The following is a 10,613-nucleotide window of genomic DNA, read 5'->3' as shown; positions in this document are numbered from 1 at the left end:
TGCAGTTTATACAGACTATGCCAGGGGTCAGCAACACCCAAAGAGCCATTTGGTAGAGTTGGATGTCTCGAGACCGGTCTTGGTCTCAAGACCACTTTTACGTGGTCTTGGTCTCGACGGACTTTTGTCTACCATTTGGACCCAGTTTCCACAGAAAAGAAAACACTGGGAGCCGCAAATACTTTTTGTCATCTAAAATGAAGATAACACTGTTATTGTTATGCCTTGTATACACCTGTATTGTGTATTGTGTTGCATCACAGAGGATCTCTCCTGGACGTACAACACCACAGCACTGGCCAAGAAATCACAGCAGCGTCTCTTCTTTCTCCGCAAACTAAGAAGAGCAGGAGCACCAGCCCCCATCATGCACACTTTCTACAGAGGCACCATCGAGAGCATCCTGTCGAGCTGCATCACTGTGTGGTTTGGAGCCTGCAATGCGTCCTGTCATAGAACCCTCCAACGCATAGTGAGAGCTGCAGAGAGGATCATTGGTGTCTCTCTCCCCTCCCTCCAGGACATTTACAGCACCCGTCTCACTAAAAAAGCCCTTTGCATAGCGGCTGATCCCACACACCCAATGCAAAGCTTCTTCAAGCTGCTGCCGTCGGGGAGGAGACTGCGGAGTCTCCAGGCCAGGACCAGCAGGCTGAAGGACAGCTTCATCCATCAGGCTGTCAGGAAGCTTAACTCCCTCCCGATTCTGCCCCCTCTCCCCTCTCTCCTCCACGGTCTCACTGAACTCTGTCACACACACACAAACACACACACTCTCTGACTCACTCACTGGCCTGCACCAGTTACCAGTCACTTTGTGGAGCATTGGACTGCCATTACCTCATAAGACTCTGTTGTTACACTACCTCTTACCGTACATTACTAAATCTCCATTTGCACTATTTGCCTACTTGCACTACTCTGCCTGGTTTACACCCAATGTCATTTACCCATTATATTGTATATTGTATAGCTTTCTTGTTATACAGTGGGGCAAAAAAGTATTTAGTCAGCCACCGATTGTGCAAGTTCCCCCACCTAAAATGATGACAGAGGTCAGTAATTGGCACCAGAGGTACACTTCAACTGTGAGAGACAGAATGTGAAAAAAAAATCCATGAATCCACATGGTAGGATTTGTAAAGAATTTATTCGTAAATCAGGGTGGAAAATAAGTATTTGGTCAATAACAAAAATACAACTCAATACTTTGTAACATAACCTTTGTTGGCAATAACAGAGGTCAAACGTTTACTATAGGTCTTTACCAGGTTTGCACACACAGTAGCTGGTATTTTGGCCCATTCCTCCATGCAGATCTTCTCGAGAGCAGTGATGTTTTGGGGCTGTCGCCAAGCAACACGGACTTTCAACTCCCGCCACAGATTTTCTATGGGGTTGAGGTCTGGAGACTGGCTAGGCCACTCCAGGACTTTCAAATGCTTCTTACGGAGCCACTCCTTTGTTGCCCGGGCGGTGTGTTTTGGATCATTGTCATGTTGGAAGACCCAGCCTCGTTTCATCTTCAAAGTTCTCACTGATGGAAGGAGGTTTTGGCTCAAAATCTCACGATACATGGCCCCATTCATTCTGTCCTTAACACGGATCAGTCGTCCTGTCCCCTTGGCAGAAAAACAGCCCCATAGCATGATGTTTCCACCCCCATGCTTCACAGTAGGTATGGTGTTCTTGGGATGCAACTCAGTATTCTTCTTCCTCCAAACACGACGAGTTGAGTTTATACCAAAAAGTTCTACTTTGGTTTCATCTGACCACATGACATTCTCCCAATCCTCTGCTGTATCATCCATGTGCTCTCTGGCAAACTTCAGACGGGCCTGGACATGCACTGGCTTCAGCAGCGGAACACGTCTGGCACTGCGGGATTTGATTCCCTGCCGTTGTAGTGTGTTACTGATGGTGACCTTTGTTACTTTGGTCCCAGCTCTCTGCAGGTCATTCACCAGGTCCCCCCGTGTGGTTCTGGGATCTTTGCTCACCGTTCTCATGATCATTTTGACCCCACGGGATGAGATCTTGCGTGGAGCCCCAGATCGAGGGAGATTATCAGTGGTCTTGTATGTCTTCCATTTTCTGATGATTGCTCCCACAGTTGATTTTTTCACACCAAGCTGCTTGCCTATTGTAGATTCACTCTTCCCAGTCTGGTGCAGGTCTACAATACTTTTCCTGGTGTCCTTCGAAAGCTCTTTGGTCTTGGCCATGGCGGAGTTTGGAGTCTGACTGTTTGAGGCTGTGGACAGGTGTCTTTTATACAGATGATGAGTTCAAACAGGTGCCATTCATACAGGTAACGAGTGGGGGACAGAAAAGCTTCTTACAGAAGACGTTACAGGTCTGTGAGAGCCAGAGATTTTCCTTGTTTGAGGTGACCAAATACTTATTTTCCACCCTGATTTACGAATAAATTCTTTACAAATCCTACCATGTGGATTCATGGATTTTTTGTTCACATTCTGTCTCTCACAGTTGAAGTGTACCTCTGGTGCAAATTACTGACCTCTGTCATCATTTTAAGTGGGGGAACTTGCACAATCGGTGGCTGACTAAATACTTTTTTGCCCCACTGTATGTAAAATTGTATTTATTTAAATTTTTACTTTTTAATTATTTTACCTGCATTTTTTAATCACTCTTATATTTAAATGTTCATTTGCTATTTTATCTAGGGATTGAGAGTAACGTAGTTTCTATTCTCTGTATGTCCTGTACATGTGGCAGAATTGACAATAAAGTTGACTTTGACTTGACTTTGACTTATGAAATCAATGAACTGCTACAGAGAAAAATAAATTTTATTTATGGAATGAACACATTTTGAACTCTTAAAAAATATAACACAAAGGAAAGACAGTTGAAGGTCTCTTTTAAATGAATTAAAAAGCTGATCTTAAATTATTCATATACCAAACAAAAACTGTAGCGTTGAGCTGAATTTTAAAAGTAATTGGAAAAATTCACTCAACTGCTAAAAAAAGAAAGAAAAAGAAATATTTGCAAAATATCTGTATAAATATTTATTTTAAGTGGTTGACGTGTGTGGCGGGGCGTGGTCTGCACGCTACAGGGGAGGCGGACGCACCTGAGCGGCATCCGCAATCAAGCCCCCCCCGGCTTAAAGTCTGTGCTCTCTCTGCTGTTGTGTCGACTGTGTGGCTACAGCAACAATGTGTAAAAATGCTCAATAAAGAAAAAAAAGCATGTACATGCAAACATCGCTGGGTCTGCCATGGCGCACAGCGTCTGCAAATCGGGGCTGTACGAAGTCACTTCGTCTTTACGCAGGACTGTAAGCTGCCATCTGTGAGGCGTGAGCGCTGTTTGTTTTTACCGTAGTTCATGGTGGAAAACAGCTGCTCACATACGTATGTGGATCCGAAGCTCCATACTTGGCCTGCCTGGGGTTGACACTCTCCATAAATGCAGGGCATTTCGGCTGATATGGTTTATGCGAGTGTGACGCTTATTTTGAGCGATGATAATAACATATGATTTTATTTTGATATTTGAAGACCACGAGAATCTTCCAATTTACAACTAGAAGTTAAAAAAGAACTAACACAAATAAAATACACTTCAGTTAAATACTTATATTTTTTCAAACCACGTGGAGCCGCAGGTTGCCGACCCCTGGACTATGCTCTAAGAAATGCCCCCCCTACAGTACCAGGCCTGCAGAATAAACTCACACTGATAACAGTGCGTGGTATACAGTGGCATGATAAATGAAGCTCGAGCCACTGTAATTAATTAAGGACCATCACACTTTAATTGTTCAGTTCTGTGCATGCATTTATACATGTGCATATATGACTGTATGATATGCTGATGATAAACTAACAGCAGGTATTAAAGTTTTAGCCAGGTTTTTCTTGTGGAGTGTTAGTGATAGAGTTCATAGAGAGTTCTGCCCACTCATGGCAGATCTTTAGCTGCATAAGAGTCACGGGACTTTCTTACTTGCACAACTTGTGGGATGTGCTAAAGTCCCTTTGCCCCAGGAAGTACCTCCTATTTGTTATGTAAAGCTGACTTTGTGTTTAGGAGCAAACTGTGAGGACGGCTGTTTTTTCCCAACAGTCTGATGGAAGCGGACTCCCCTCTTTTGTTGGCTGCAGTGTCCCTGCTGTCAGTTCTGCACATGGGTAAGTAAAACACAGCAGCTTAATGGATGTTGTGCATGTCAAGGTATTGTCCCAACTAAATAATAATGTGGGTGTGGTTTCCCACTCCTGTGTAGGTACTGTGCAACAGCAAGACTAGGCAAGTTTTACACTTAGCACTCCACTCATTTAGTGATCATCAGATCACATCTAGGATGCGGATTTCCTCTTGTCAGCAGCTTGAACATGGTTTCCCACACAGAAAAGCACATACATTCTAAATGCAAACAACATCCTTATTATTTTAAATGTGTGCATTTATCAAATCAAATCACTTTTATTGTCACATCACATGTGCAGGTACACTGGTACAGCACATGTGAGTGAAATTCTTGTGTGCGAGCTTCACAAGCAACAGAGGTGTGCAAAGTACAATAACATAAGCAAATATAAGAATGGCTAAATCTGAGAATTATATGAAGAAATATGTGTACAATATAAGAGTGTATGCACATTACTGAATGTGTATACTAAATATGTATGTCTACATGTGTGTATGTGTGTGTGCACATATTTTACAAATTAAATAGAGTTAAAATAAAATAAATATATAAAATCAGAATCAGAATCAGAATACTTTATTGATCCCTGGGGGAAATTATTTGTTTATATATATCTGTAAATATACAGAGGTTGTTAGTTGGATATTGTGCAAAACAGTGGCATTACTGTACAGTATGGAGTGCATAATGTTGAAGTTCCAGTAGTGAAGCTGAGGTGTCTATGACGTGTTCAGCAGTCTGATGGCCTGGTGGAAGAAGCTGTCTCTCAGTCTGCTGGTACGGAACCGGATGCTGCAGAACCTCCTTCCTGATGGAAGCAGTCTGAACAGTTTATGGCTGGGGTGACTGGAGTCCTTGATGATCCTCCCTGCTTTCCTCAGGCAGCGCTTCCTGTAGATGTCCTGGAGGGAGGGAAGCTCACCTCCAATTATCCGTTCAGAGCACCGCACGACTCTCTGGAGAGCTTTGCAGTTGTAGGCGGTGCTGTTGCCGTACCAGGTGGTGATGCATCCAGTGAGGATGCTCTCAATGGCACAGCGATAGAAGGTCCTCCCCTTTATACTAGTTTATTGATTTATACTGAGCAATCTCCACTTTTTACACATATGTTGAGCAGTATATGTTGCCGTGTTTTATAGTATTCTTATAGTATTTTCAGACTGATTCTTGTGGGCCTTTAATGTGGCTTCAAGCGTTTCTTCGCCCAGAAAAATTGTGTGCAGGTTTAACTATCACCAGGCCAGTGTTAACCGGAATTCTTGATCATGGCTGTTGTTGATGCATTTTCTAATGTGGAATCATTCTGAGGAGAATGTCAAAAACATGATAATGCGAACACCACGGCTCACCATGAAGCTCAGAATATTCTTCTGGGTAGAATCTAGACTCTGTAGAGCATTTGGACAACTACGAATCTGCTTTGAGACGGAGGAGCTGAGAAGTGCCTGCTGTTCAACTGACACTTCATGGAGCTTGGTCAGTTTTATCATGGTGGTCTACAGAGAGAAGTTCATGGCTTGGATTTTGTTCCAATGTTCAATTTTATCCCTTGAAAACAAAATCTACAATTTATTAAACTGTGCAAAAAACAAAATTAGGTGGCTAAAATAGGAAATATACTTGTGAATTGTATAAAGAAACATGTAAAGAAACCTCTGTCACTGTCTCCTCTCAGGCTACCTGGCTCGGCGGGTAGGAAGATCCAGGATGGCTTACAACATCGTACCTCCTGTTGTCACTGGACCTCCAGAATTTGAGAGGACATTCCGTGCACAGTAAGAAGACCTGATTGTAATGCTATAGTCAAATGAACTGAAGGGTAAAACTAGTTTAAACAGACTACTTTAAAGTAGTAGTCTGATTACAGAGTGATATGGGAGAGAATGCCTGAGGAATGGAGAAACAGTTTACTGGTACCACACCATGAAGTTATTCAAAGGAGTTTCTGAAGCTAGGTTAAGAAGAGAGCTGACAATCAGTGAGCAGCAGTGTGGCAGAGGGAGCTGATCTGCAGTCAGAGTAGGGACAAGGTGGAGCTCCAAGGATGTCCTAACATTACCTGTGTTTGTTCTCAGTCAGAACTGTGTGGAGTTCTACCCTCTCTTCCTGGTGTCGATGTGGACCTGTGGTACCTTCTTCAGTGAGGTGATTGCAGCTGCAGGAGGGCTAGTGTACATGGTCGCTCGACAGATGTATTTCAGTGGATATATCACGTCCCCCAAGAAAAGGTCTTTCATGATACTAAAATATCAAATACTTAAAAGCACATGGTGGCAGCGCTGACTTTAAAGTATCTGATGTTTGACCTATTACAGCACGCTGACTGAGTACTTTCTGGTTTGCAGGTTACCTGGCTTTATTCTGAATTTGGTTGTCCTCGGCATTCTGTCTCTGCTGGGTTCGATTGGAGTGCTGCGTGGAATACTATACAAATACTTTCTTATCTAACTTTGAAAAATGTCATCAAACTGTGCAAACCAACAAATAAAGTTATTTGTATTTGGTAGAAGTTTTTATAAAATTATTTTCCAATGTTTATATTTTCAGTTCTTTATAGTTTAGACTAGGTTTACATGTTCAGTTGTTGTTGTTTCTAAATTAGTTTCAGTGCTGTATGTTTCCTTATTATTATACTATGTGTGTATTTACAATTAACTTTTCAGTTTTACTTTTCGAGTTAACTATTTTCTTTCTCTATACTTTTAGCTTGGTTTTTATTCATTAATATAATCTTGGAACAAAGACATATAATAGCATAAATATCTGTTAGATTTAACTGTGTGACCATGGCCTGCATAGCTTATCTAAAACAGCATTTTCCAACTTCAAAAAAGGAGTGGCTTTAAGCGATTTACCTTCAAGTGTGCAACACCTTAAGTGTTGTTTCCGGCAAGAACTGTGGTACAATAAAATAACTGCAAACAGTGGAAAAAGGGGGAAAAGATGAACTATGATGTCGTTCTGTTGTTTGTCCCAGCGGGGTGTACGGCGCCCCCTGGCGGCTGTGAGGTGCAAGTGCCTGATGATAGCCAATGAATTCTAGCACTGCCGAGAACATTCAAGCTGTGCTGAATTACGCTAGTCTTTAATTTTCCTATCGATATTTAGCGCTGCAACGTTTGTTTTTCCACGTCGCTGGGTATGGGTCCTTTCATTTTACGGCTTATACCTAACTGCGTGTGGCAGCTAATTTTAAATAGCCTCCGGCTAACGGTTATTAGCATAGGAGCAGCTAGTTAGCACCACACTGTTAGCACGGTGTGGTTTACTTTGGCCAGCTGGTCTCTTTGATCAGTTTTAAAAATACCCGTGGTTCACGTGACCTTTAGAAGGGTCCGATACCAGACAAACAAGCGGTCATAGGGTTTAGCTGTTAGCATTATTAACGCTGTTGTAGGCACTGTCTCTTAGTCACGGCGCTGCACTGGTGTGCTGAGAATAATAAACTCTTGTTAAAATGTGTTGTTATTATTATAGGTGTGGCAAAAGTGATGATTAAAAAGAATTGTGTGCACCGCATGACAACAAAATGTAAGCGTTTACTGCCAAGTGGCAGCTGAGGCAGCTGCCCAGAGCAGTTTTGGTAAACAGCATTTCATCACGTTGTGTAACATACGTGTGAAAAGCTGTACGGTCGTTTTCAAGCATGCGTAGCTTTTGCTACAAACAGTGGATAAGCTAACTTACAGATATTTAACTGTCAAATGTTCCTGCAGTGTCCCCGAGAGTCGCAGCCCTGCATTCCAAAAAGGAAGACGAGTACTTCACCATGAGCTCAGAGGATGGTGAGACAACACACACACACACACACACACCCCTCCACAGTGTGCATGTTCACTCTTTCCTGCGCCTGACGGCTCCGTTCGCCTGCTGCAGGTGACATGGAGAACCAGGCTGAGCTGGAAGAGAAGACCAGGCTCATCAACCAGGTGTTGGAGCTTCAGCACACTTTAGAGGGTAGGCACGTGCAGCCTCACAGCTGTTACCTGCTAAAATGGAAAATGAATTCTTTAAATATAAACTGTAAGGTTTCTTGTGGGGTGGCTTAGACTCGTGTTGCAGCTTCATGTCACGCTGGGATTTGTAGATGAAATTGTGCATTTACATTTTTAAAAGTTGCCCCTAACTTTACGCACTGTAGATGGGCTTTTGGTGGGAAGCATCAGAATGTTGATTTCTCTATGTGAATGTTACTCATAAATGTATCTGTGCCAGCAGAATGTTCACAGATTGATAACACACAGCAACACTGCATCACTCAGAGTGGATTTGAGCTGTTTAGCCTCATTTTTAAACCAGCTTAGTTTGGCCCGTTGAACTCTGCACCGTCTGGCTGATAGTAGAAACTCATTCTGAGAGTTCTGGTTGCACAGTGTTTGAACATCAGTGGGGAAAGGTGACTTCAACACAACCCTACAGTCTCTGCAGTGTGGACAAAGTCCTTGGTGTTTCACGCCAAGTCAGTGGTCGATGGTGGCCTCAGCGATTGCCTTACTTTCTGAATCAATACAAAGCTTCTTATTATGGTTAAATATAATTTCCCTGTTGCACGTGCAGCACTGAGATGTGTTGTGTGAACAGACACACACATTTATTTTGTGTTTGGAGAGTGGAAAGATCAGGAGGTGTGACAGAAATGAAGGAAACACAGAATAGGTGCACCTAACATAACAGTGTTTGCTGAACTATGAATGAGCTTTAAATGTTTTTTTAATGGATTCTTGGATAATGATGATGTTTTAAACTGTAATGAATACGTTTACCACCCTTGTAGTTTCCACATTCCTGTATGGTTGACTGATGTTTTTGTTGACGTGTTCAGACCTGTCTGCCCGAGTCGATGCTGTAAAGGAAGAGAACCTGAAGCTGAAGTCGGAGAACCAGGTCCTGGGTCAGTACATTGAGAACCTCATGTCGGCTTCCAGTGTCTTTCAGACCACTGACACCAAGAGCAAACGAAAGTAAGGAGACCTTCAGAGAGGCCTGACCTAAATCCACCCCTCCACCGTCCCTAACAGAGCCCAGACCGTACCAGAGGACTGGACTCACGGACCCTTTAATACTGCTGAAACCTGAAACCCGTTTCTGTCTCTAACATGTGCAAATAAGGGAATTTGTTGTTTTCGTAATGTGGCTGCAGTGGCCAGTGTTGCATTCATTAAAAGAGAATGTCCAGAAGAAAAAGAAGAAAGGGAGCCCTGATCCAGAGCTGCACATTAATATTAAACCTAACTCACGAGCTGACACACACTTGTCAGGAAGGACAGCTGGCCTGAATCCTCTTCTGATATCTGAGTGCCTGAAATCTGTGCAAGTCTACAGAAGGAAAACATGCTTTGCTGTTTTTCCCACATAATGAGTCCTATTTCATAAAGTACAGTTCTGTGAGGTGTTTAGCACTTTCCTAATTTCTTATTTTCTTTACATATTTGTTACAGATCATCAAAAGTTAGACTTTGAAATGAGTAAAATGCAGTTTTTAAATGATTGTTACACATGTTAAAGCTGTGCAAACCAACCTATGTGGGAAAAGTAATCCCGACTTGATCCGATTGAGTGATGTGAGACACTCGTTGCCACTTAACACAAATAATTGACAGCAGTTGTTGCACAACCAGTTATTTGGTCTTTGGGGGTAATAACCATAAGTAGGGACAGAAAGGTGGGTTTGTATCGTTTATTTCCCTTAAATAATTAATAATCATTTAAAAACTACATTTTATATTTGCTCCGGTTATCTTTGTCTAATATGAACGTTTGTTTGATCTGAAACATGTAAGTGTGACAAATATGTAAAAGACCTCAGGAAGTTGGAGGAACACTTCTACACGACACTGTCAATCCCATTTGTTCTTCTGGAATATCTAAATGATGAGATACGATTCAAGCAGCTGTCACCTGGTTAACTGTAACACCAACTCTGTGGACATCACAGTTAGTCAGTTCAGTTATGTTTGCAAACTCGTGGCACACAAACAGGAAACCGGTGAGATACCTGGAACTAGACTTTCTAGAATCCTGTTGTGTAATGTGTTGATGTAAACAAAGAAACCAGACCCAATCAGTGTGTAAGACGGGCTTCCTGTTTAAGCGACGGTGAGTGCTTTGAGTTTCAGAAGACGTAAGAGCTCAGCTTTTGTGCCATGTTCATATATTCAGACTTTGTTTTTTGGCATTTTGCACACATACAAAGCAAAGACAAAAGTGCAATCTTACACTGGCCTTTTGTGTATCAGCAAACAAGCTGAACTCGTGGTTAGGTTTCCACCTTTAGGAAGCCTGCCGAGGGGCAGCAGTCTTGTGAGCTGTACTGCATGTACGTTTTGGAGTCATTAAATAAATAATGGTTTGCTTTTATATGGCTATTCTGTGAGTGTGACAAAAGTCTCGGTGTTTTCATGTATTCGGTGCTCACAGATGTAAATCA

The 10,613-nt window shown here is 42.4% G+C and overlaps 2 protein-coding genes across 3 annotated transcripts; both read left to right on the top strand.

Annotated features, from left to right (window-relative positions):
- Nucleotides 1-4,017: 4,017 nt before the first annotated feature.
- mgst2 (microsomal glutathione S-transferase 2) lies at nt 4,018-6,695 on the top strand. The gene is made up of 4 exons (XM_026181268.1): nt 4,018-4,166; nt 5,862-5,961; nt 6,262-6,414; nt 6,532-6,695. Exons 1-4 carry the CDS (start codon nt 4,106-4,108, stop codon nt 6,632-6,634), a joined length of 417 nt encoding a protein of 138 aa, XP_026037053.1. The 5' UTR covers nt 4,018-4,105; the 3' UTR covers nt 6,635-6,695.
- A 636-nt stretch (nt 6,696-7,331) lies between these two features.
- Nucleotides 7,332-9,924, top strand: LOC113030134 (short coiled-coil protein B-like). 2 transcript variants are annotated; one of them, XM_026181301.1, is made up of 4 exons: nt 7,332-7,717; nt 7,903-7,971; nt 8,063-8,143; nt 9,009-9,924. In XM_026181301.1, the coding sequence occupies exons 1-4, from the start codon at nt 7,678-7,680 to the stop codon at nt 9,149-9,151; spliced, it is 333 nt and encodes a 110-aa protein (XP_026037086.1). In that variant the 5' UTR covers nt 7,332-7,677; the 3' UTR covers nt 9,152-9,924. The 2 variants fall into 2 exon arrangements, with proteins under 2 accessions (XP_026037086.1, XP_026037095.1); XM_026181310.1 differs by having other exon boundaries at nt 7,332-7,769.
- The last annotated feature ends 689 nt before the right edge of the window (nt 9,925-10,613 follow it).

The sequence above is a fragment of the Astatotilapia calliptera genome, chromosome 2 (assembly GCF_900246225.1).
Source record: "Astatotilapia calliptera chromosome 2, fAstCal1.2, whole genome shotgun sequence".
Taxonomy (NCBI): Eukaryota; Metazoa; Chordata; class Actinopteri; order Cichliformes; family Cichlidae; genus Astatotilapia; species Astatotilapia calliptera.
Note: the sequence above shows the minus strand (reverse complement) of the source record. Positions and strands in the feature narration are given on the sequence as shown.

Bases quoted from the DNA above. Each gene is read 5' to 3' on its own strand.
- mgst2 (XM_026181268.1), top strand. From the start codon at position 4,106: ATGGAAGCGGACTCCCCTCTTTTGTTGGCTGCAGTGTCCCTGCTGTCA. The intron at 4,167-5,861 runs GTAAGTAAAACA...GTCTCCTCTCAG, and splicing joins GCTGTCAGTTCTGCACATGG to GCTACCTGGCTCGGCGGGTA. The intron at 6,415-6,531 runs GTCTTTCATGAT...TCTGGTTTGCAG, and splicing joins ATCACGTCCCCCAAGAAAAG to GTTACCTGGCTTTATTCTGA.
- LOC113030134 (XM_026181301.1), top strand. From the start codon at position 7,678: ATGATTAAAAAGAATTGTGTGCACCGCATGACAACAAAAT. The intron at 7,718-7,902 runs GTAAGCGTTTAC...ATGTTCCTGCAG, and splicing joins GCACCGCATGACAACAAAAT to TGTCCCCGAGAGTCGCAGCC. The intron at 8,144-9,008 runs GTAGGCACGTGC...TGACGTGTTCAG, and splicing joins GCTTCAGCACACTTTAGAGG to ACCTGTCTGCCCGAGTCGAT.